At 35.1% G+C, this 26,363-nt stretch overlaps 4 protein-coding genes across 5 annotated transcripts; 3 read left to right on the forward strand and 1 right to left on the reverse strand.

The window, feature by feature from the left end:
- Positions 1 to 6,031: 6,031 nt before the first annotated feature.
- LOC147941201 (uncharacterized) lies at positions 6,032 to 7,644 on the reverse strand. The gene is made up of 2 exons (XM_087457735.1): positions 6,588 to 7,644; positions 6,032 to 6,291 (listed from the first exon to the last, which is right to left on the reverse strand). The coding sequence occupies exons 1-2, from the start codon at positions 7,174 to 7,176 to the stop codon at positions 6,284 to 6,286; spliced, it is 597 nt and encodes a 198-aa protein (XP_087313861.1). The 5' UTR covers positions 7,177 to 7,644; the 3' UTR covers positions 6,032 to 6,283.
- A 3,420-nt stretch (positions 7,645 to 11,064) lies between these two features.
- LOC104700957 (RNA polymerase sigma factor sigA) lies at positions 11,065 to 14,516 on the forward strand. 2 transcript variants are annotated; one of them, XM_010416568.3, is made up of 10 exons: positions 11,065 to 11,473; positions 11,887 to 12,651; positions 12,758 to 12,956; positions 13,049 to 13,141; positions 13,247 to 13,375; positions 13,453 to 13,506; positions 13,605 to 13,682; positions 13,808 to 13,870; positions 13,999 to 14,111; positions 14,207 to 14,516. In XM_010416568.3, exons 2-10 carry the CDS (start codon positions 11,930 to 11,932, stop codon positions 14,313 to 14,315), a joined length of 1,560 nt encoding a protein of 519 aa, XP_010414870.1. In that variant the 5' UTR covers positions 11,065 to 11,473; positions 11,887 to 11,929; the 3' UTR covers positions 14,316 to 14,516. The 2 variants fall into 2 exon arrangements, with proteins under 2 accessions (XP_010414870.1, XP_010414871.1); XM_010416569.3 differs by having other exon boundaries at positions 11,219 to 11,417.
- Positions 14,517 to 15,647: 1,131 nt separating this feature from the next.
- LOC104700958 (uncharacterized) lies at positions 15,648 to 19,440 on the forward strand. The gene is made up of 8 exons (XM_087458213.1): positions 15,648 to 16,307; positions 16,390 to 16,913; positions 17,651 to 17,701; positions 17,780 to 17,887; positions 18,515 to 18,610; positions 18,702 to 18,800; positions 18,884 to 18,943; positions 19,033 to 19,440. The coding sequence occupies exons 1-8, from the start codon at positions 15,770 to 15,772 to the stop codon at positions 19,096 to 19,098; spliced, it is 1,542 nt and encodes a 513-aa protein (XP_087314339.1). The 5' UTR covers positions 15,648 to 15,769; the 3' UTR covers positions 19,099 to 19,440.
- Positions 19,441 to 20,696: 1,256 nt separating this feature from the next.
- Positions 20,697 to 22,043, forward strand: LOC104704539 (putative folate-biopterin transporter 7). The gene is made up of 2 exons (XM_010420607.1): positions 20,697 to 20,970; positions 21,193 to 22,043. The coding sequence occupies exons 1-2, from the start codon at positions 20,697 to 20,699 to the stop codon at positions 22,041 to 22,043; spliced, it is 1,125 nt and encodes a 374-aa protein (XP_010418909.1).
- The last annotated feature ends 4,320 nt before the right edge of the window (positions 22,044 to 26,363 follow it).

Raw genomic sequence — 26,363 nt, forward strand, 5'->3', positions numbered from 1 at the left:
GAAATAAAATTTCTTTATATATTTTTAAATTTTTTTTAAAGGTTTAGGATTTATTTTTTTCAACAATTTGTAAACCCGCATATTGTGCGGGCCCTTATCTAGTTATTTATAAATCATATATATAAAGATAAGGTTTTGGTCTCTCCTTATTGGTTGATTTTCATTTAATGTTTTCTAATTTTATTATTTGCTTTCTAATTGCTTTAAACAATATTTAAGACCCAATAAACACAACATTTAACTCACACATTAAAATAAAATTATAACTGAAAATAAAATAAATTATGCATTAATCATATTCTATCACTCAATTTTATTCAAACACAATAAATTACTATTGTAACTCCATAATTCTAAATGTAACTTCCATTATTTCTTATCATATAAATAAGCATTCTCTCAATCTCTCATTCTCTCATATTGGCATTCTTTTACTATCTCATTTTCACATTCTCTCATTCTCTTCTACAATACCTCAAATCATTTTTCGTTTTTTATTTTATTTTTGATTTCTTATTTTTGTTTTATGGGTTGTAAAAAACAAATGAAATATCATTGTAAATTTTTAATGCTAAATTTTAATTTTAGAGACTATATGATATATATTTTACATTGTTCTTATTTTAAAAGATTCATCTTCATTATCTAATTTGGATTATTATCTTATAAGTAATCATTCTCTCCTCCTCCCCCACCAATATCAAATGTTGTTAAATCTCATATGTGTTGTAAGAGTTTGATTCTATATTTTAATTTAGAAAGTTTATATATATATATATATATATATTTTTTACATTGTTCTATTTTTTAAAGATTCATCTCCATTATCTAATTTGGATTACCATCTTATAGTAATCATTCTCTCCTCCTCTCCCACCAATATCAAATGTTGGTATATCTCATATGTGTTGTAACTTGTAAGAGTTTGATTCTATATTTTAATTTAGAAAGTATTATATATATTTAACATTGTTTTCAATTTTTATTTTATTTATATAAAAACAAAATATTTCTTTTATATTTCTTGCATTTCTAATCTATTCATATTTATTTTTTAAATTTGCATAGTTAAATTTAAATTCACATATGTTGGTTTTAACAAAAAAAATCAACTTTATTTGAGAATTAGATGTTCCAATTCATTTTTAAACGATCAATGTGTAACATAATATATATAAGCATTTTGTCTTGCGATCACAAGTTCCATTTCCATTGCTTAACTCCATGGTTAAACTATAATATATGTTGTCCTATTTGTAGGAACAGCAACATACTTATTTAATATATTTAAAAGAGCAGATGATTAATCGAAATAAATATTTCTCCAAATTTTATAATTCAATCAGTGTGAGTGTACTTATTACTTTGAAAAACCTTTACATTGAAGTTCATAAAATCATATAAGAAAACTAAAATACTATGTCACTTCAAATTTGGAAGGAAACACTTGGTATTTCCTTTTAAAAAAGGTCAAGACACATATAAAAATTTATTAAAATTTAACTCACTTTAAAGGCATAAAAGGTCATTTAACTTAAAATAACTTCTATCCAATAATTCCATACATTCCTCCCACAAATAAAATATATATGTATTTATATATATATGTTCAAGATTATATTTAAATATTACAGAATTTTTTAGTTAGCTAAACTTATAGTCACATATATACAATATATATACATAAGAATTCATATTACTTATTAACACCATAATTCGACCCATTATTTGCTTAACTCAAAATTGGTTTCAAAGCCAACTTAAGAAAAACAGAAACGATCTTATTGATATTAGACCAAAACATGGGCATACAAATATAATCACTTACACGGAAGATAATTATTTTTAAAAAAATAACTTATTATTGCAACATCAACATATGAAGGGTTTACATAAGCAGTTAATTAGAAAATCTAAAATACAATAAATGTATTGGGAACAATATCAGTCAATGATAATGTATATCGATTATGCTAGTGCATGTATAAATGTTTTAATCAAATAAATTCTTTTTTTATCATCAGTTTTAACTTTTAACAATTGAACTAAATCACAAAATTAGTTTTGACATAATTAGTATAATCGTATTAGCATCATCTTTTATTGATGTAAATTATTTTATTATTTGCAAAATGATGTTAAGATAAATGAATTAATACATCAATTATTTAAGTGATGCATTTATACATATTTATATCAATATCTGAAAGTGATACAAATTTATACTAGTTTGCATCAGTTTTAGTTGATTGATGTCGTACAATCAATAACGATATCAATTAAATTTTATTTTTGGTATCAATTATAAATAAGTAATACAAATTAATATCACTTGATTTTTTGATACAATTTAATTGATGTAATATGCACTTTTTTTTGTAGTGTACCATTAAGCCTCAAAACCAAAATAATATTCATCCTAGCTACATCTTTTCTTATAAGATTCGTGACATTCGTGCAAGCAGCATCACTCTATGGGATTTGATATTTAAAAGCTACATATGAGTAGCTGTGAACTTTCGACTTCCATGTGGTTTGGGGTAAGAGACTTGAGTTGAGAGAAATTAACAACATCGTCAAGGCGTTGCTGCCAGAGTGTGATATGTTGCTCACGAGTCTAAGGCTAGAATCTAGTCTAATACATATGTTTTGCTTCTATTTTTTTTTTGTTTAATTTTGATTTTAAGAATGAATCTCGACGATTTCTATGATAAATTTTCTAAGTTATATATTCTTTCGCAGCTCATTTACATTGAACCAATAGCTCCCTCTACATATGACTCTGCCATTGGTCACCAACAGCTAGCCATCCTATATGCTTATCAACTAGACGATGTAGAAATATAAGCGGATAGAGAGAATATAGAGAACAGAGAGAAACTGTATATTATATCTCTTATATCTGAGAACACAAGAGAGATACAAATATATAGAAGAAGAAGATAAAAACTAGCTGTTACAAAGATGGTTTGCATGAAGGAAAGAGACAAGACATGTTGCATGAAGGAGAGAGAAAGGGACATCATGATTATTTATTCTAACATTCCCCCTCAAGTTTGGCATAGGGAGATCATGCCTAAAATAGAGTTGTCTCATTAAAAACCTTACCAAGAAAACCCAACGGGGAAAACCATGGAAAAGGGAAAAAGAGCACAACAATCACATTTTAGGTTTGTGAAGATCAACTAAGCCAAGCTTTCTTAGAATGAAATTGCACACCTTTGAATTTGTTGCCTTGGTGAAGATATCTGCAAGTTGATCAGAACTTTGAGTATAGATGGGAGAGATGATCCCAAGTTCAATCTTCTCACGAATATGGTTACAGTCCACTTCTATATGTTTGGTGCGTTCATGAAACACAGAATTCGAAGCAATGTGAATAGCAGCTTGGTTGTCACAATGCATGGTGATAGGTTGAGATATCTTGACTCCAAGATCCAAAAGCAACGCCTTAAGCCAAATAAGCTCATCAGTAGTATCATCCATGGAACGGTACTCAGTTTCAGAACTAGACCTTGAAACCACCTTCTGCTTCTTGTTTTTCCAAGTGACCAAATTCCCACCAACAAACGTACAATAGCCTCCAGTCGATTTCCTATCAGACTTGTCTCCATCGTAACCCGCATCACAATAGCCAACAAGCTCAGTGTGGCCATTCTTGTTCATCCAAATACCTTTTCCTGGAGATCCTTTCAAGTAACTGAGAATCCTTTCCACCGTATTCCAATGGTGGATGGTAGGAGCTTTCATATGTTGACTTACCTGATTCACAGCAAAACACAAATCAGGGCGAGTAATTGTGAGATAAATGAGCTTACCCACAATTCTTTGGTATTGTCCAATGTTGTTATAAGGTTTCCCTTCAGGTTCCCCCTCTCGAGAGTCTTTGTATTTTTCTTCAATGGGAGTATTCACCGGTTTGGCTCCAAACTTTCCTGTATCATTAAGAAGATCAAGTGTATACTTCCTTTGAGATAGAAATAGTCCTTCCTCAGAACGACATACTTCTATGCCAAGAAAGTACTTTAGTTCACCCAAGTCTTTAATATCAAAAGTAGACTTAAGAAGGGATTTAGTATTTTGAATACCTTCTTTATCATCACCAGAGATAATAATATCATCAACATAAATAAGAACAACCACAATACCTCTTTCCCCCTGAATTGTGAAAAGCGAATGATCGGCATGGGACTTGCCAAAACCATAACCAAGAAGTGTCTTACTTAATTTGTAATACCAAGCACGTGGAGATTGTTTGAGACCATAAATGGCTTTGTTTAGTTTGAGGACTTTGCCTTGTGCAACATCAATACCAGGAGGTGGTAACATATATACTTCTTCATCAAGTTCGCCTTGAAGGAATGCATTCTTAACATCCATCTGCCACAAATCCCAAGAAAGGTTAGTGGTAAGAGAAAGAACAACACGAACCGTATGAAGTTTGGCAACTGGAGCAAAAGTGTCTTTATAGTCTTCTCCATATGTTTGAGTGAAACCTTTAGCCACTAAATGAGCTTTGTGTCTTTCTATTTCACCATTGTTGTGGTATTTGATTGTAAAAATCCACTTAGATCCAAATGGCTTCTTGCCTTTAGGAAGATCCACCTCATCCCATGTGTGGTTCCTTTTCATGGCTCCATGTTCATCATCAACAGCAGCAAGCCAAACCTCATTGTCTTTTGCTTCTTCATAAGTCTTTGGCACAGTTTCCTAGTCAATTTTGCTAAGAAAAACTTGATGGTCAGTAGGAAGGTTAGCTAAAGAACAAAAACCTTGAATAGGATGAGCAGTTGAAGAGTTATAGCAAAACCGCTTTTGCAGCAAAATGTTAGGATCCGTTCTTGGTCTTTGACTTCTTCGGAGAGGCAAAGGTGAATCATCTTCATGAATGGCAATCTCAGTATCATAATCACCATTGGTGTTGTGAACTTTAGTTGCAGCCATAGGATGTTGAGAAGAGTCATGTGCATTTTCAGAAGTTTGCTGCAGGTTTGGAGAAGTTTGTTGCAGGTTTGGAGTAGTCTGTTGCAAGTTTTCTGAAGTCTGCTGTAAGTTTTCTGGAGAAGTCTGCAGCAAGTTTTCTGGAGAAGTCTGCAGCAAGTTTTCTGAAGTCTGCTGCAAATTTTCTGAAGTCTACTGCAAGTTTTCTGAAGTCTGCTGCAAGTTTTATGAAGTCTGCTGGACAATTTGAGAAGTTTGCTGCATGATTTCAGAAATTTGCTGAACTTGTAGCTCCTCTTTTCTATTGTTATTTAAAGAATTGAGATTTTCCAAAAGAAACTTGAGGCTTTGAGCACGATCAGATTCAGAATTTGTCAAGTCCTTCAATTTGCTCCAATCTTTTTCCTCAAAGAAACATTTGTCTTCATCAAACTTTACATCACGAGAGACATAAGTCCTTCTTGTTCCTGGGTGGTAGCATTTGTACCCTTTTTGAGTAGGAGAGTACCCAATAAAGATGCATTTGATGCTTTTAGGCTGGAGCTTATTCCTTTGATCATCTGGGACATGAACATAGCAAACACAACCAAAAACTTATAGAAAATCAACAGAAGGTTTAATTTGATTTAGTACCTCATATGGAGAAATGTCATTGAGACATTTTGTGGGGAGTCTATTAATGAGATAACATGCTGTCATGACAGCATCACTCCAATAATGTTTTGGAACATTCTTGTAAAACATCATGGTCCTTGCTACTTCCATAAGGTGACGATTTTTACGCTCAGAGACACCATTTTGTTGAGGGGTATAAGGACAAGTCGTTTGATGGACAATCCCATGTTTAGAAGTGAACACCTTGAATTCATTGCTAGTATATTCTCCACCACTGTCGGTCCTCAAAGTCTTTATCTTCGCATTGAACTGAGTGGAAACATAACTGTGAAAGTTTGAAAAAGCTTCAAAAACACGGCCTTTTGAAGGTAAAAGAGTTAGCCACATATATTTAGATTTTTCATCAATAAACGTAACAAAATATTTGTTATTATCTATTGAAGCACAAGGAGCAGATCAAACATCAGAATGAATAAGTTCAAAACAATCTTGATAAGTAGTATTAGAGTTTGGAAAAACAGTTTTACAATGCGTTCCTAAAATACAAGCCTCACACTTCTCATGATCAAAAGACATTTTAGGAAGTAGCATACTAAGGGCCTTAGTATGAGGATGACCAAGTCTAGCATGCCAAACAGAATTATTAGCAAAAGCAGAAACAAGATTGAGATCTTCAAGAACATAGAGATCATTCTTTGTTGATCCTTCACCAATAGTCTTTCCCGTCTTAATATCCTGAAACCAAATCTCATTAGGACTGAAAATAGCCAAGCAATCAAGATCTCTTATTGCCTTTTTGACAGACAAAAGGTTTGAAGTAAATTCAGGCATATAGAAAGCTTAAGAATCTTTGTTAAACAATTTCAGATTTCCTATGCCTTTAACAGGAACACCATGACCATTAGCAATGATAACATTTCCAGTTGCAGGTTTAACATAATCAATAAGATTAACATCACTGATCATATGATGAGAAGCACCAAAATCAACAATAATTGGCTTATGAGATTTTAGAGTAAGTAGAGCATTACCAGATTCTTTGAGAGAAGCAATGCTTTTGATAAGGGCATCAAGATCAGATTTTCTAACCACATCTTCATCAGCAGCAGATGCAAACATAGCCTTCCTAGGTTCATTCATCTTAGCCGGCTTCAGATGAGGATGGAGAACCCAACACTTATCCTTGGTGTGCCCTTTCCTCTTGCAGTGATCACACAATAACTTGTTGTAGTCACTTCTTTTGTAAGATCCTTTGTCATAAGCTCCTTTATGTGCGATAGCAAGCTCACTTTTCTGGCTAAACAAACCAGTAGATCCATCTTCCTTTTGAATTTGCATACAAACCTCATTCAAATTGGGAAGCTTTTCAGATCTGAGGATATGACGGATGAGACCATTGAAAGAAGGGTTGAGAGTAAGAAGAAGCCCAAAGACTTGATCTTGTTCACGCCTTTCATTAAGCACCATCTGATTTGTTGTTGGAGGACGAAGAGTCTCCAACTCTGACCAAAGAGATTTGAATTCTCCAAAATGTTGGTTAAAAGGTTTCTCCTCTTGAGTTAAATTGCTTAATGCCTTCTTCACTTCACAGATTCGGCTGAGATTTGAAACATTTTGCATAGACACCTTTTAGGGTATCCCACAACTCCTTTGTTGTTTTACAATAAGAATATGCAGTAAGGAGAGACTGCTCTAGAGAGCTTTGAAGAATGGCAAGAACCATTTGATTTTCTTGAAACCATTTGTCACACTCAAGGGTGGATGCTTCAGAACTGCCAAAAGGGTTTTTATCTGCAACATCTTCTTCATTCTCCAGAATACCAACAGTCACCTCTCTGGTGCTTAAAATATGATTCCATAGACCCCGACTGCAAAGAGCAGTTTTGGTAGTCCTAGACCAAAGAATGTAATTATCCCCTTTAAGGATAACAGGAAGGGTAATCTGTTTTGAGTTTTCCATACCCAGAAAAGAAAAGAAAAAGAATAATAGCAAAAGAGAATAAGGATCTAGAGCTCTGATACCATGTAGAAATATAAGCGGATAGAGAGAATAAAGAGAATAGAGAGAAACTATATATTATTTCTCTTAGATCTGAGAATACAGGAGAGATACAAATATATAGAAGAAGAAGATAAAAAAACTAGCTGTTACAAAGATGGCTTACATGAAGGAGAGAGACAAGACATCTTGCATGAAGGAGAAGGAAAGGGACATCATGATTATTTATTCCAACAGACGTTTCTATCGTCAACTAAATCAGACCTATAATATGAATTTGTGAACCTTGTTTGCTCCCCACTTTATTTATTATCCTTAATATATTTTTCTTTTTCATTTTTTTGTTGTTGTTCATTTTAATAGTCTAAATGTTGCAAAATAAAGAAAACTTGTAAATATTCAAAAAAAAAATTAATATTAAAATTTGTATTTCATTAAGTTTTATTTAAGAACAAATGAGACAAATATTCATCAAAAAGTTATTTTAGAATATAAAACATTGATGTCAAAATACAAAAAAAAAGAACGTAGTTGTTTACTTTTCTAATAAGCGGTGGAAAATTTTGCCTTCCGCTCTCCTACCAAAAAAAAAGAAAAAAATAAAAAGAGCATTAAAAATAATTTTAAGAAATTTATAATAAAAACAATTTTTTAGAACAGCATTTTTTTTGCAAAATAGTGGTTAGTTATAAATAATTAACATAGCAATAAAAAAAAAAACAAATAATCTATCTTAACATTTTTGGAGTACATTTTTGTGCCATCCTCATATTTTCCAAACGATTTCCACAACTAGCCTTATGTTAAATCAATTATTTAAAGCTCAGTAAGGTTAATTGTGTACACTTACATCTCGGGTCGGTTTTAAATTTTGATTTAAAACCCGATTACACTAATCGGATCCTTCTTTAAATCCTTAATTACTAACAGTCTAATTAATCTTTCAAAATTCCGAGATAAACGTATAAGGAAATATATATACACGAAATCCTTTACTAATATGCATTTAATCAGTAGGAATCTCAACAAGTAAAAGCCGGGTGGTTTAACTCCCAAAAATATTGCAACACAATAAAATTTATAGAAATTAGAGATTAAATTTTGCACAAATCTCGCAATCGTTTATAGTACTCCAATATACAATCTTCCTATAATATGGCAATCAAGCATTAAACATATGAATTTCATAACTACAGCCGAGCATTTTTTAAGTATATACCTTCTTAATCTTACCTAAATCAAAACACTTCGGATCTTATAATATCTTCTAAACTTGCGAATCAAGAATTGAACCAACTCACAATACCAAAACCCTATCATCATCTCAAACACTATATATGTGTCATTCACGACGACCACCTAAGCCACCAAACTAAATACATATATTGAAAATGGCCGCTTCATTTGCCTATCTAAGACACATACGTCCATACAGCTTGGCAAGTTCATGTCAAAGTTTTCTACTCATGGCGACAATACACACAATGATCCTATTTCTGATTCAAACTACTTATCCTTGGTTAAGTTTCAGAAAAAATTGAGTGGTGATCTAAATGCTAACATTTTGATTGGTAATTTTATTTCTAATATGTGTTTAAATTTTGTTGAATTCTCATTCAACACTAATGTCTAAATCTCATTAAAAAGATTGTAGATGTGATTGGGCAAATCCTCAACATTGGAGAGATTGACTTGAGCTTAACAACAAGATAACTAATAAGCTTGATTTCAAAATGAGAAATGAAACGTAAGTTAATTGTTTTTTAAATCTTATAACTATCAGCCATATTTACGTATACGTGATAACATTAGTTTTCAATACTAATTTATTCAAACAGTGAGAGACTGCCATGTACCTTGTGCCGACTCTGATGGGATAGTCGTCATTTGCCTAGGAACTATATTTCTGTGCGCTAATTGATGGGATAGTCGCTAATTTATTTAAACAAGGTTTTTCATTTTTGCAAAAAAAAAAAGAATAGGAACTATATTTAATCATGTTTATAACAATTGAGTTATTAATATTTAAGGTACAAAAAGTTTATCCAACTTATCCGATGCTCACAAGTTCATGTGAATCCATCATTTCTTAAGTCTACTTTCATTTATTCGTTAATATTTATATTGGTTTACTATTAGTACACTTTATTGATTTGTTTTATTTTAATTCTTAATGATATACAGACTCCCTATGATGGCCTAACTCTTCTATCACCGTTCTTGCAAGATACACAATACGTATAATATTCCACTATAAAACAACTAACATGAAAAAAGAAGAAAGAATAACGTTCGTCTGGATATGTTTACGAAGAAGCCATCTCCATTTTCATGAAGTGATTATACAAGTGACATCTACAAAGCATGAACATAGTGAATTTAGAATAATATTGTTCTTCTGCATCTGCTCACAATATTTTATATCTAACTAATAGTAGAAAAAAGTTTATATGAAGTTATTGCAGGAAATACAAAAACAAAGAGTTAGTTTAGAAAACATATAGATTGAATATAAAATCTATACTAATAAAAAGTAGAAGCTATAAGCTCCTAAAGACGTTCACATAAGATTTAAAACCTCCAATTGTGATTAGACATGTCACTAATTAACATTATTTATAATCTCCAGAATTTTATATATTATGAATTATTTTAAACATCCTATCAGGATTTGACATGTCATTCATTAACATTTTTTAAATTTCCATAATTTTTTAGAAAAAAAAAATTTAAATTTATGGAAATAAAAGAACTATGTATAATATCCCACATCGGCTAGAAATTTTTTAGACAATGGTTCAGAACCATTATAAATAAGATTAATATGCTTTCAACAACGAATGAGCAGGAAAGCTTGATTTATCAGGCGTCCCAGTTTAATAGTTTTATTCGGTTTGATCCAGTTTTTCATTTGATCAAACTAAAACTTTAAAAAGTTTCAAAAAATATATTAGAATATTTCAAATTTTTAAAAGTTTAAATATTATAAATAATATTTTATTACCATCATCAATTATATATAATTTTCATCAAAATATATCAAATAAACCCACGCGTAGCGTGGGTTCAAAACCTAATGATTCTAAAGATCGAGTAGAAATTGAAATTCTCACACCAAATTGTAAATAACAAACAACTCTCAAATCCAGTGGCTGAGCTAGGAAATCAGTTTATGAGGGTCAACAAAAAAATTTAAGGAGTCAATTGTGTTATTAAATTTTTTGAAAGGGGTTAATTGTGCTATTTTATCTGGGTCAATTTGATTTTTTTCCCAATATTTTTCACTTAATTTTATTAATGACAAAGCATACAAATAACACATACAAATAAAACAATTATATTCAAAATTTATAGAACACTATAATGTTTATATTCAAAATCAAAGAAACTCGATTTACCTATAATACAAAATTATTTAAATTATATACAAAATTTTTTAAAAAAAAATAATTGAATCGTGGTGTACAAGAGAGTAAATTCTAGTAATAGATAGTGAAAAAAATGTAAATGGGAGAGAGAAGGCCGCGAAAGCGAAACAAGAGAAGTAAGCTGAGTACCACAAAAAACATGGAGCCAGCCAGTATCTGCTTCCACCAATCCCATCTCTTCTTTCCATATCTCTTTGTTTTTTATATATATCCTCTCCTAATTATCATATTTTTCACTATTATTTAAACCTTTTCAATTGTTGAAACTATATTATATTTACCTATTTTATTTTCTGCATGGTGGTTTGAATTTGGCCACCAAGAAAATCTCTTGGATAAAAATAAAACTGAGAAAAAAAAGAAAAACAAACACATACATTCTCGCTTCGTCTGTGCCACACACACTCTCTTGAACCTCTCGACAATACTTGCAGGTTCGTTATTAGCTTTGCCAAATTGGGTTTGCTCTTAAGGAGATAACCAGTTACAGGTGATTCTTTCATATCCAAATTCTCCAATCGATCGAACTCAAATCCGCCCGTGTCTTTGAAACCTATCCGTAGATGCAAATTTGATTTTGAATGATTCTTCTTCTTCTTCTTCATAATTTGGGTTTCTTTGTGGTCTGGATTGGGTTAAGATTGATTAGTCAAATTTGCGTAGTGATGATTTGGCTTGGTGCAAACAACTAGAATAATAAAAAAAAAATACAATTCTTTTTGGTGGATAACGTTATTAAATATTTTGTAATTTTCAATATTATGTCTGAAAATCTGAAAAACAAAAAAAAAACCCAATAAAATTGTTCTCAATTCTTGTCTGGAATTCTGAAAATAAACCTCATGAGATTGTGTTTGGTTATGAAATCTGAAGTATTTTTCTTTTATGTTTTTTTGTTAGCAGAAGACAATCTTGAAAGAGCCTTTGTTGATGAATTGAGTGTTGTATGATGGCTACTGCAGCTGTGATAGGACTCAACACTGGGAAAAGACTGTTGAGTTCATCGTTTTATCACTCAGATGTTACTGACAAGTTTTTATCTGTAAATGATCATTGTTCATCACAATATCATATTGCTTCAACCAAAAGTGGGATAACTGCGAAAAAGGCGTCATCATCGAACTATAGTCCGAGTTTTCCCTCATCGAATCGTCACACACAATCTGCCAAGGCGTTGACAGAGAGTGTAGATGTTGCTTCTACTGAACAGCCATGGGTACCTACTGGAACTGATAAGGATTTGGAAGAGGAAGAGGACTGTTATGATGATGATCTACTAATTGGTCATTCTGTTGAAGCACTTTTACTGCTACAGAAATCTATGTTAGAGAAAAGTTGGAATCTTTCGTTTGACAAGGCAAGTCATGAATCCTCTTCGGGCAAGAGGACTATCCGGAAGAAGAAGATTCCGGTTATCACCTGTTCAGGGATTTCAGCTCGTCAAAGGAGAATTGGTGCTAAGAAGAAAACTAATATGATGACTAATTCTAAAGCAGTTTCTAGTGGAAAGCAAGTCAGATCAGTGATGAGTTCAGACTTGTTCCAACACAACCGTGTGAGAGGTTATGTGAAAGGTGTAATAAGTGAAGATGTGCTTAGCCACTCGGAAGTGGTTCGCTTGTCCAAGAAAATCAAGTCTGGTCTGCGTCTTGATGATCATAAGTCAAGGTAAAGTAACATACTACTACACATAGCAAAGAGCTGAACTGAATGTATTAATTACTAATTAGAAGAAGACTAAAATTATTGTCTGGTGAAAACACATTTTAATTAGATTGAAGGATAGATTAGGCTGTGAGCCTTCTGATGAACAGCTTGCCATATCCTTGAAGATATCTCGGGCCGAGCTGCAGGCGTGGTTGATGGAATGTCATCTAGCTAGAGAAAAGTTGGCTATGAGCAATGTGCGTTTGGTTCTGTCTATTGCTCAGCGTTACGATAATATGGGAGCAGAAATGTCTGACCTTGTTCAGGTAATTTCCAAGTGCACTCTTCTTTTGTTATAGCATTTCATCAACTTTTTCTATTATAAAGATTTTTTTTTTTGTTTCTCTACTGTATGAAGGGTGGTCTTATCGGACTTTTGCGGGGAATAGAGAAATTCGATTCTTCCAAGGGTTTCAGAATTTCAACTTATGTGTATTGGTGGATTCGGCAGGTGAGAACAGTCGCCTTTCAGCTAATATGCTTGATGTCTTTTTCTTGCCATTATGATACGTTAAAATGTAAAAGCTGACTCTTTTGTTTCAAATTTCTCTAATAGGGTGTCTCGAGAGCATTAGTGGACAACTCAAGAACCTTGAGGTTACCTACTCACCTTCATGAAAGGCTCGGTCTAATCCGAAATGCAAAGCTTAGACTTCAGGAGAAAGGAATCACACCCTCCATTGATGTAAGTGTATTTTTAACATTCGAATACTTTTGGTTTCTCCTCCTGTCTACATTGTGTAAAGTGATTTTTCTTTCCAGAGGATTGCAGAGTCTCTAAACATGTCTCAGAAGAAAGTTAGAAATGCAACAGAGGTAATAAAAAAATTTAAAAAAAAAAAAAAACTAATTCTAATTCAAAGGGTCCAACATGCGAATATTTGTGTTCATGCTCTTGAACTTGCAAAATGCAGGCTGTAAGCAAAATATTTTCTCTAGATAGAGATGCATTTCCTTCTTTGAACGGTCTCCCTGGAGAAACTCATCACAGTGTAAGTTTTGTTTCTCTTAAAAACCAAAACAACAGTGTTCTGGTATCACCTTCCATCATGTTTCCCTGCAGTCTCTCCTCTCCAGTATATAACATTTGGCTGGTTTGTTTTTCAATAATTTTCAGTACATTGCGGATAATCGTTTGGAGAACAATCCGTGGTACGGGTATGATGAGTGGGCACTCAAGGTAAAAAAAAAAAAGTAGAAATGTCACAAGTGAAGCTACAAGTTTTTTTTTTTTATCTATAATTAATGAAGCTTAAGCTATACTTAGTGAACATTGAAATTTGAGCATGTTGATGATAAAATTTGCAGGAGGAAGTGAGCAAGCTTATAAGTGCAACCCTCGGAGAACGGGAAAGGGAGATCATTCGATTATACTATGGTCTAGACAAAGAATGTCTCACATGGGAAGACATAAGCAAAAGGTATACTATATGTATAGTATTCAATCTTAAGCCTCTTGACCCATGGGAAAATATCATCAAGATGGATCTTTAAACTGTTTCCTGACAAATTGCAGGATAGGATTATCGAGAGAGAGGGTGAGACAGGTAGGGCTTGTGGCACTGGAGAAACTAAAACACGCAGCGAGGAAGAGAAAGATGGAGGCAATGATCCTCAAGAACTGATTTTTTTGTTTTTGTACATTTTCATTACATGAGAGCCATAGAGAGCGGTTGTGAATGTGTATATATACAGGACAAAAAAAAGGGGGAAGAGTACTCTCTTTCTTTTAATCTTCCTTGCTTCTTTTTGTAAACTGAGTTGATAAACAAGAGACAGTGATGTAATATTGCTTCACGTAACTTCCTCATCTATGTCTATTCTCATTCCTCTTTTGTAATCTAGGAAACTCGATCTGTAGCTATATTATGGCTGCTAGGATTTCATCCCCTTCCTTATAATGCCAACTGTTCGTATATGATGTCCTAAAATCTTCTTTAGTCAATGAGCTTCTGTCTTCTGAGCTGTTTAAGAGCTCATATCGATATCGTTTACGCTCACGTTCACGGACGGTCAGTCAAATGCTTTACAACATGGTCCTGCATAGCTTTGACGCTTTAAGAAACATGTATCTCCTGGTTTTGGAGCTGCGGGAGTATGATCCGCCAGTTAGCATGTTAGATGATCTTCATGAAAAAGTTTGTGGAGCAGAGCCGTCTGAGATTTTGAAGTTATTTCCCAAGATTTAGAAATTGGAGGTCTTCAATTATAATGTTAAAAATATTAGGGGCCTATTTGCAATTAGCATGCTATGGATTTTACTTAGTTTTGGGGCCCGAAACCTATGTGTTTAGAAAACCTACTACTGTATATAGATTTATAGTGAAAAATTCATTTGTGTTAAGCTTACTTTCATCATTTTAAATGTGAAGAGTAACCGTAAAAGTTTTGTTTACAAAAAGGATGATCGGAAACAATGAAACTGAATAAAAACTCTTGAAAATTTGTGATTGGACTGTGAGCAGATCCAACGAAGGTGAAGTTTTTTTTTAAATCTTGTTTCTTCTTTCTTTTTATAAAAAGAAAACTAATTAAAATTTAAATTAAACCAACATAATTTATCTATTTGTGTTTACGAATATTATTGTTCCATCATTTTTTATGACAGTACAAACATGAAAGTTAGTTGTAAGGTTTAAAGTGTTAGTAAAATCATTTTAAAGATTTGTAGTGTTATTAAAATTCTCACAAAAATTAAAGTATTAGTGATACTTTAAAAGTTTAAAATGTGATTTTTCGGAGGATTTTTATCACTAATGGGAATTTAACTCTATTACATATTTTGTTTTCTTTTCCTCTCTTTTCTAAACAACAACATACATATACATTTAGCAAAAAAAAAAAAAAAACAACATACATATATTATTACAGACGAATTGCACCAAAAAAGGGCAAAATCCCACCTCTTGGGCAAGTTGGGCCCATGATTGGAAGTGAAGCCCATATGTAAAACAGATGACACTCACTCAACAAACACAGGAAAACAAAAAACCCTAAAAATCATTTCTGTCTTGAGAGGGTTTTGAAAAATTTATCTCTTCCATTTTCAATCTGATGAACAAGAACAACTAAACGAGATATGTCTTTTAGAACTCGAGCATCGTCATGGCCTCGTCTTCTAGTTCGCCGGAACCCTAGATCTTCATTTTCCCGTCAAATCTCTAGTCTTGATTCCGCTACATCCACATTTCCGAGAAGATTCTCCGGTTACTCCTCCTTCCCCGTAAATCAAACGCCATGGATCTCATCTCAGAGGTACCGTTTCTTCTCCGCAAGCACAATGTCCCCGGCGGAAGCCGATAGAGTAGTGAGAGATCTTATAGCTGAGGTTGAGAAAGAGAAGCAGCGTGAGAGAGAGGAGAGGCAAAGGCAAGGACTTGATTACAAAGACATTGACGCAGAAGACGAAGAGGATTACTTAGGCATTGAGCCCTTCATCGAGAAGCTTAAGAAGCAGAATTTGAAGGATGATGGTGAGTTAAACAGGCGTGAAGAGTCGTCTGATTCTGATAGTGAACTGGATGAGGTTGATTGGGATGAAGAAAGGAAGAAAGAAGATATTTTTAAGAAGAAGTTTCAGAGGCATAAGGACCTTCTTCAGACCCTTACCAACTCAGGTATATGATTATTTTTATTTTTTGTTGGCTTTACGATTGTTTGTCATTCCGTCTTTTAAGTTTTTGTATGATTGTTTGGCAGAGACACTTGATGAGGCGTTTAGGTGGATGAACAAATTAGACAAATTTGAGGAGAAACATTTCAAACTTAGACCTGAGTACAGGGTTATTGGCGAGCTGATGAACCGTTTGAAGGTCGCTGAAGGGAAAGACAAGTTTGTTCTTCAGCAGAAACTCAATAGAGCTATGAGGTTGGTTGAGTGGAAAGAGGCTTTTGATCCAAACAACCCTGCAAATTATGGAGTTATCGAACGTGATAATGTTCAAGGAGGTGGTGGTGAAGAAAGAGAAGAGCGTCTTGTAGTTGATGGGTCTAAGGATGACAATGATGATGATGATGATGAAGACGAGTTTGATGACATGAAAGAAAGGGATGATATTCTCTTGGAGAAGCTGAATGCAATCGACAAGAAACTTGAACAGAAGCTTTCTGAGCTTGATCATACATTTGGAAAGAAGGGGAAGCGGTTGGAAGAGGAGATTAGAGAACTGGCTGAAGACAGAAATGCTTTGACCGAGAAGAAAAGACAACCTTTATACAGAAAAGTGAGTGCATTCTCTATTTGTTCCTATCTCTAAGCTTATTTTTTTGTTGTTGTGCAGAACCGAATTAACCAAATCATATCATTACAGTGAAATTAGTTGACATAAGTTTGTGATGATCTGTGTTACATAAGTTAAAACTGTCCAGAAGCTTTAAATAAGATGCTTGAGGTACATTGAACATATTCGCTTCCTAACACATTTGGGATACAAATAAAGCAGTTTCAACATGTCACATGATTTTCAAGCTCACTAAGCAATAGAGTTAAGAAAGATTTAATGAAAATCATTGTAGCTGTAGTGCTGTGCTATCTCTTTAAAGAAGCGCATAGCCAAAACGTTCATTCTTGGTGTTGCTTTAAAAATGCTATTTGTGCTAGTATAATGAGGGATATCTATATTAAACGATGTTTGCATTTCTCCACTCTGCTTCATTAATTGTCTAGAAAGTTCAACCATACATTCTTTTAGATTATAACAAAAATTATGTAGTATTTGGGTTCAATATTCTTTGATGTTGTCAAAGACATGTTAGTATTTAAGAAGGCCAGTGGTCTAATAGCCACATGAGTTATTATTTTGCTTATAAGTTAAGCTTCATGATACATTTTGGTTAGTATGTTGTGAAGTTTTCTTTTCTTGGACCATGGTGGATATTGCCATACATCTATTGTCTCAATCTATTACTGAAATTACTAGCACAGTTTTCTTTGCTTAACAGGTTACTTCTTATTTTGCAGGGATATGATGTGCATGTGATAGATGTAAAAAAAGTTGCTAAGGTCACAAAGGTATAGTTGTCTGACATTTCTCTCTTTCATATCTTTAAATTCAATAGCTTGGCTATGAAAGAAAGACTTGTATTTTAGGGTGGCAGAGTCGAAAGGTACACTGCATTGATGGTTTGTGGGAACTATGAAGGTGTCATTGGGTATGCAAAAGCAAAAGCTGAGACCGGGCAGTCTGCTATGCAGAAGGTAATCTCACATTACCATTTTTCATCTAGGATTGATGGAAGATACTTGTGGTGTCCTAAAAAGATGGACACTTGCATTTCTTTACACATTGTGCATTTCGTACATATGGCAGGATCTTGTTTGTAGCAAAAATAGTCAGTTAAGTGATTCAGTGGGAAGCTAATTTGATTTGTTTGTACTGCTAAGAGTTGAGGACATGACATGTTGATAAAGCTTGAGTTTTAGGTCAAATGAAATTTAATATAAGAGTACTTTAGTTCCACTCAACATTCCGTTTTTATTGGCATGGAAATTTTAAATAACAATATATTAGGTAAGGACGATATTTCATAGCATGCATATTCTTGTGAAGTTTTATCTGTTCTTTTGTGCATAGATGTCTTTAATTCAATTACATTGATGCCATTTTGCAAATCACTTACCAGTGAAAAGCTTCTTCTGTTCTTACGCATTGGTGTGCATGAATGTCTTTACTTCCAAATCGATTTTGTTTCTTAAACTGGTCAAAGAACATAAAACTTAAAACTTGTGGTATTTCAGTCATTTTCGGTTATAATGCCTTTAAATTATTTCTACATCTGGAGATAGTTAGTTCTTATGGTGTCATTTCTAACAACTGCAACACAGGCGTATGAGAAATGCTTTCAAAATCTTCATTACGTAGAGCGGCATGAGGAGCACACCATTGCACACGCAATACAGACTTCTTACAAGAAAACCAAGGTATTTATTTCATCTCCCTTCTGACAGTAGGATCTATTGATGCGACTTATCTGTATAGATATGTTCTTAATAAACTTGAGTCTGCAACTAGTTATATCTGTGGCCGGCACCAACAACAACGGGAATGAAAGCTGGGAGAGTTGTCAAAACAATCTTGCTCCTAGCGGGGTTCAAAAACATCAAATCAAAGGTGCATTTTTGCTTAACCTAGAGAAAACATCGATTCTTGTTTTCTGTTGGAGTTAAAAGTATGGTTGTGGTCCGAATTTTCAGGTGATTGGTTCAAGGAATTCATACAACACCGTTAAGGCCGTTTTGAAGGCCTTGAATGCGGTGAGTGGTCTGAGCTGGTGACAAAAAAAAAAGTCCATAAAAGAGATATTAGGGAAAAACATATAATTTCTTTCGATTTTTTTTTTCAGGTCGAAACGCCAAAGGATGTTCAGGAGAAGTTTGGCCGGACAGTTGTTGAGAAATATCTGCTGTGAGAGCTGCCGTTCATGCCTTTGGTATGTATTGCTGAGTTTTGGGTGAAGTCCTCCAATGTTTGGCTTCAGATAGTAGTGTGTTTCTTACGCTTCAATTGAATTCATCCTTTAACGGTGTTGGGGGAAAAATAAAATAGTAAAGAATACACTATCCTTGCACCAATTCTATTAGTTTTAGTTTTGGTTCTGGTTCTGGTTCCGGTTCCGGTTCCTCATATATGTCGGTTCTCGTAAAATCTTCATTGATCTTCTTAGGAAACCATAGTCAGTTTGGTTGTATTGGTACTCAAAAAATAAGTTTTAAAACCCCTTTGAATCAATTGAAATCCTTAAATTCCGAAAGGTCTTGTAACACCGGGAACAATTATTAGATGTTTAGTTTTTATTTCATTCGGTCCTGTTTAGATTGTTACTGTACTTTATAATATTGATGATCCTCGATTCCAGATCTTCACTTGATCGTGTTGTTTATAATTTGGTTGGTTTTAATTGCCAACGTGCTCTCAAATGGTACTGTTTGAAACGAAAATTTAAGAGTATCAAAAAGATCCAACCTAACCAGATTTTAGTTCTGTTTCAATTCGATTAACCAAACCAGAAATAAACCACTTGGATTATTAGTACTACAGATAAAGAAAAATAAAATGTTCACAAATTTCCTTAGTCGATGATGTCGGTGATGTGAGAATCTATATATATTATTATTTTTAAAGTATATTTTGATTTATGTCTTTCAAGTTTTGCTTATTTAATATGTTTTATTTATAACATTAAGCTCTAACAATTTTCCTAAAATAATATTTCGTAGAAACTCAATTAATAAAACTATTTAAATCTATCTAATTTGATATGTTTATTACCATAAATAGCTGGACAACATTTACACATTTCAATTTTTCCACAAACAACTCTACACATTAAATTTTTAATCCCATAAAAATCTTCAAACCTATTTTAATAGATCTTTAGAGAAAAAATATGTTAGTTTCCCTAAATTATCTCCGCTTAATTAATAGTTTCTATTTAATATTTTTTACATTTATGGAAGAAATATACATAATATTAGCTTAAAATCAAGAATAGAAACAAACAATATCTCTAATTTCCTAAACAATAATAACAAAGAAAACGAGTAAATACTAACAATAAAACCAGTAATTGATAAATAAAAAATGAAAATAATTAATTTTTATATATATGTAACACAAAAAAATAACTATTACTTCTCACATATCTCTATATTATTCTACATAAAAATACACAATCAAGCAGTGTACTGCGGATCAAAACTTAGATAATATAGTAACATTTATATTAAAAAACAAAACAAACTTAACTATTTTATTTAAAATCATAGTTGAACATTATAATTGTCCGGTAAATTCAATAAATAGTTATAGATATATAATTTAAAAATTAATAAAACAATAGCAAAATAATAAATAAATATAATATACGTATTTTAAATATTTAAAATTTTAAAAATATAATCCCGCATGTGTACGGCTGGTTAATACTGGTGTATATACAATACACGTACGCACCATCCCCAAAATATCTTCGACAAGGAAAAATAAAAATGGAAACTGAAAAAGACAATGAGCAGCGATGATCATGTCGGAGAAACCCATGGTCGGCGTGACCCGATCCGGTGGTTGCTCGGTTTTGGTTTCTTCGTACAAGGATTTAGAGGTTTCCCATGGCTTGGAGCCAATTTCTTCCTCACAGATGAGCTCCGTGTGAATCCTTCAGTGCTTCAGCTTCTCCAGAACTCAGCCAATCTTCCAATGGTCGCTAAACCTATCTACGGCATCGTTTCAGACGCAGTCTACTTCTTTGGCGAGCATCGAATCCCATACATAGCCATTGGTGGTATATACAATACCTACGACTCGTCCTAATCACAAAATTTAATTAGCAGTTTCAAAATTAATATTGATTTCTCCCAAATGTTTTCTTTAATTTCAGTTCAATGGGATTCTCTCGTTCATCTCAATGTTTAGAATATTATTCTGACTCCTAAGGTTTCTCTATTGCAGCCTTGTTACAAGCAATCTCATGGCTAGCTATAGCTTTCCAATGTATCAATCTTAGCTTTGTCGGTATATCTTCTCCTTAGCAATCTCGGTGCTTCATTAGTAGAAGTTGCAAACGATGCAATTGTTGCTGAGGCCGGAAAGCAAAAAGGCTCCGGTGAGCTACCTTCGTTTGTTTGGATGGCTTCTTCTCTTGGTGGAATCTTTGGAAACCTTTTAGGTGGTATTGTTATCAAAACGTTTTCCGCGCGGTCAACGTTCCTCGTGTTTGGGATTCTCGCTCTTCTTCAGTTCTTGGTAACTGTAAACATGAGAGAAAAATCTCTTCATCTTCCGGAGAATCATCCATCACCAGCTGGTATCAGAAAACATCTCTCTGACCTTTCACACGTGTTGAGGAAGCCCGAGATTTCTTATTCCATTGCCTGGTTTGCTTTATCGACCGCTCTAGTTCCTGTTCTGACAGGGACAATGTTCTTTTACCAAACAAAGTTTCTGAAAATCGATGCGTCACTCCTAGGGATCTCCAAGGTCTTTGGTCAAATCGCAATGCTCTTATGGGGTCTTGCATACAATCGTTGGCTAAAAACTGTCCCGCCCAGGAAACTGATTACAGCCATTCAGGTAACGATAGTGAAGGTGAATCAAAAGCCTAACTTTGAAACAGAGGTTTTCAAACCAAAGGCTTTTGATCAGTCAAGGCCCAACAACATTCAATCAAAGAAGCCCACCGAGACTGCAACTCTGCAACGGTCGACTGCAAAAGATAAGAAGGAGGAACCTTCGAGCAGCCACGTCACACCTGAAGACAAAGAAGCAAGCTGGCGTACAGACTCGAAGGTTGAAACGAAGAACGCCTTTGATGCTCTCAGCTCTCTACCTGATGGTGACAAATGTCAGGAGAACTAGGTTTAGCATTGTGTCAGTCTCTGTATAAATAGAAATGTAGAGACTCATTGTAACCTTGGAAGAGAATATAAAGATCAATAAGAAATATCTTTCTTCAGAGATACATAAGTTTCTATATGGTATCAGAGTCATGGCACTGTCCACTGAGCTCTATTCCTCACCTATCTTAAACATCTCAAACTGTGTAACAGTCAAACTCACCGAGAGAACTTATCTTCTTTGGAAGACCCAGTTTGAGTCTTTTCTTTGCGGTCAAGGCCTTCTGGGTTTCATCAATGGGTCTACCCCACGACCAGCTTCTGCAACCAACACTGACGGCACTCCAAATCAGACGTATCAGTCATGGGTTCGATCAGATCAAGTGGTCAGAGCTTGGCTTCTGGGGTCGCTGTCCGAAGATATTCTCTCTGAGGTTCTCACAACGACAACATCTCAAGAGGTATGGAACTTTCTCTCTGCTTACTTCAACAAGGTTTCCTCTGCTAGGCTGTTTGATTTGCAAAGAAAGCTTCAAAACACAGAAAAGAAAGATTTGCCTATGGTAGACTATCTAAAGGAACTTAAGAGTGTTTGTGATCAGCTGGCTTCTGTTTGTAGTCCTGTTAGTGAGAGAATGAAAATTTTTGCTGCTCTAAATGGGTTGACTAGGGATTATGAGCCTATTAAGACATCTATCGAGGGGATGTTAGATGGTAATCCTCCACCAACCCTTGATGACGTAATAACGCGTCTTACTGCCTATCATGATCGCTTGTTAGCTTACTCAGTGGAACCGAGCGTTACTCCGCACCTGGCGTTTAATGTTCAGCAGTATGATGGTTTTTCTTATGGGAACAAAGGCAGAGGCAACAAATCTAAAGGAAGAGGTGGATACTCTACAAAAGGAAGAGGGTTCCACCAGCAGATATCCTCTGGTTCTTCTAACTATTCAGTTGAAAACAGGCCTATCTGTCAGATATGTGGAAAAGCAGGACATATAGCGTCTAAGTGCTGGCACCGGTTCAACAACGCCTATCAGCCTGACCTACCTGCAGCTCTAGCAGCTCTTCGAATCACCGATGTGACGGATCAGTCTGGTCAGGAGTGGGTAACAGATAGTGGAGCAACTGCTCATGTGACTGGGTCTCAGAACAACCTGCAGAACTCAAGACCATACGATGGGAACGACACTATCATGCTCGGTGATGGAAATTGTCTCCCTATTACGCATACAGGTTCTGCTACTCTACCAACTACATCAGGTACCCTACCTTTAAATGATGTTTTAGTTGTTCCTGGCATTGCTAGATCCTTGCTCTCTGTTTCAAAACTTACCACAGACTATCCCTGCTCCATTAAATTTGATTCTGATGCGGTTGTTGTTAAGGACAAGGGAACAAAGAGGCTCCTCACAATCGGTCCGTATAGCAGAGGGTTGTACACGCTCAAGGGTCGACCGCTCCAAGCATTCGACTCATCAAGACAACAAGCTGCGTCGGATGAGGTGTGGCATAGACGTCTTGGACATCCTAATAACAAGATCCTAGAGCAGTTAGTGAAGAATAAAGCCATTGTCATAAATAAAAGTACCAAGCAGATATGTGAGGGGTGTCATCTTGGGAAAAGTAGTCATCTTCCTTTTTCAGATTCTCAGTTTGTTGCAACTAGGCCATTAGAGAGGATTCAATGTTATCTTTCGGGTCCTGCTCCTGTAACTTCTTGTCAAGGTTTCAGATATTATGTAATCTTCATAGACAACTGGTCTAGATACTGTTGGTTCTATCCTTTGAAAAATAAATCAGATTTTTATTCCACATTCTGCAGTTTTCAGAAACTTGTTGAGAATCAGTTTAACTCCAAAATATCAAAGTTTCAGTGTGATGGTGGTGGAGAATTCATCAGTAATGCTTTCCTTACTCACCTTGGTCAGTGTGGGATCCAACAACTCATCTCTTGCCCCTATACTCCCCAGCAAAATGGTCTTGCTGAAAGGAAACATAGGCATATCACTGAACTGGGTCTAGCCATGATGTTCTGCAGCAAGATTCCTCACAAGTACTGGGTTGAAGCTTTCTTTCTGAGTAACATCCTCCCAACTACAGCCTTATCGGATAACAAAAGCCCGCATGAGAAGCTTCATCAATCACCGCCTGAGTATACTGCACTGAGAACTTTCGGCTGCACTTGTTACCCCACACTACGTGACTACGCTATGAACAAATTTGATCCAAGATCACTCTGTGTGTGTTCATGGGATACAATATCAAATACAAAGGTTACAGGTGCTTACATCCACCTACTGGAAGAATTTATATAAGCAGGCATGTCCTATTTGATGAAACCTCATTTCCCTTCTCCGATGTTTATCACCATCTTCAGAGTTTTGCCAAAACAAATCTTCTGCAAGCATGGCAGCAGGGTTTTCTACCTCCTAAAGCTCCACCAAACATAAGCCAAAGTTTATTCACTGATGAGGACTTTCCTCCCTTAGGGACAGTCCTTCCTCGATCAGTTCTGCCGACAGCAAGCATCCTGTCTCAACCAAACAATTCTGAAATTCTTGTTGCAGCGTCTGTGGTGGATCAAGAATGCATTGAGCGTACGACAGTCATCGATCCTGCTTCTATTGGCGACAACGTTCTTGATTCACCTAACAGACAGCTTCCACATGCCAAACAGAATATCGAAACTGAGACTTCAAAGGAACCACAACCGCTGGAACATCCAATGACCACACGGTCTCAGGTTGGAATACGAAAACCAAATCTTCGTTATGTGTTGTTAACTCAGAAAGCTTCGTATCCCGAACCGAAAACTGTCACTGATGCTTTAAAAGATGAGGGTTGGACAAATGCGATGGGTGAAGAAGTTGGTGACTACAAAGAAACAAACACTTTCTCTTTAGTACCTCGAGAGCCACATATGAACGTTATTGGATGTAAATGGGTTTTCAGAACAAAACTCCATGCAGACGGCTCCTTGGACAGACTACGAGCAAGACTTGTAGCAAAAGGATTTCATCAGGAAGAAGGTGTCGACTACTTCAAAACATACAGTCCTGTAGTCAAAACTGCTACTGTTCGCCTAGTTCTACACGCTGCCACAGTGAAACAATGGGAGCTAAAGCAATTGGATGTCAAGAACCAGACCATGTATGGAAATTGCATAAATCTCTCTATGGGCTAAAACAGTCACCAAGGGCTTGGTATGACAAGTTTAGCTCTTTCTTGCTGGATTTTGGATTCAAGTGTAGCATACCAGATCCCTCGCTGTTCGTTTATGAAAGAGGCTCTGATATGATTCTACTCTTACTCTATGTGGATGATATGGTGCTTACAGGGAGTAATCCAAGTCTTATTAACAGACTGCTTGACAACATGAACAAAGAGTTCAGAATGAAAGATCTTGGGAAGCTTCATTACTTCTTGGGAATACAAGCAACCTTCCATGATAAAGGACTGTTTCTCTCCCAGCAAAAATACGCAGAAGACTTACTCAAAGTTGCAGGAATTTTTGATTGTGCTCCTATGCCTACACCACTGCCTGAACAACTCAATCAACTGCCTCATCAAAAGCAACTCTTCTCAAACCCAACATATTTTAGGAGCTTAGCAGGTAAACTGCAGTATCTCACTTTAACGAGACCAGACATTCAATTCACAGTCAACTTTGTATGCCAGAAGATGCATGAGCCATCAATGTCAGACTTTCAGATTCTCAAAAGAATCCTAAGGTATGTAAAGGGAACAACCTCCATGGGAATCTCCTTCAACAAAGACACTGATTTCACACTAAGAGCTTACAGTGATAGCAGTCACGCAAACTGTAAGGATACAAGACGCTCCATCACAGGATTCTGCACGTTTCTTGGTAACAACATTATATCTTGGTCCTCGAAACGGCAGCCAACTGTCTCCAAAAGCTCAACCGAAGCAGAGTACAGAGCGTTATCAGACACAACATCCGAACTTGTCTGGATCAACAACATGCTTCGTGACTTACGCATCCCTCAAATGGAGCCTCCAGAACTCTATGGTGACAATCTTTCCTCTATCTATCTTGCTGCTAATCCTATCTTCCATAACAGGACAAAGCACTTTGAAACACATTATCACTATGTAAGAGAACGTGTCGCGCTTGGAGCTCTGGTTGTGAAACATGTCCCTGCAAACAAACAACTGGCTGACATCTTCACAAAGCCTCTCCCACAAGGACCGTTTACATCGCTGAGACACAAACTCGGTGTAGTTGTTCCACCCACACCAAGTTTGCGGGGGAGTATGAAGGTGAATCAAAAGCCTAACTTTGAAACAGAGGCTTTCAAACCAAAGGCTTTTGATC

The sequence above is a fragment of the Camelina sativa genome, chromosome 7 (genome assembly GCF_030686135.1).
Source record: "Camelina sativa cultivar CO46 ecotype springtype chromosome 7, ASM3068613v1".
NCBI classification, from domain to species: Eukaryota; Viridiplantae; Streptophyta; class Magnoliopsida; order Brassicales; family Brassicaceae; genus Camelina; species Camelina sativa.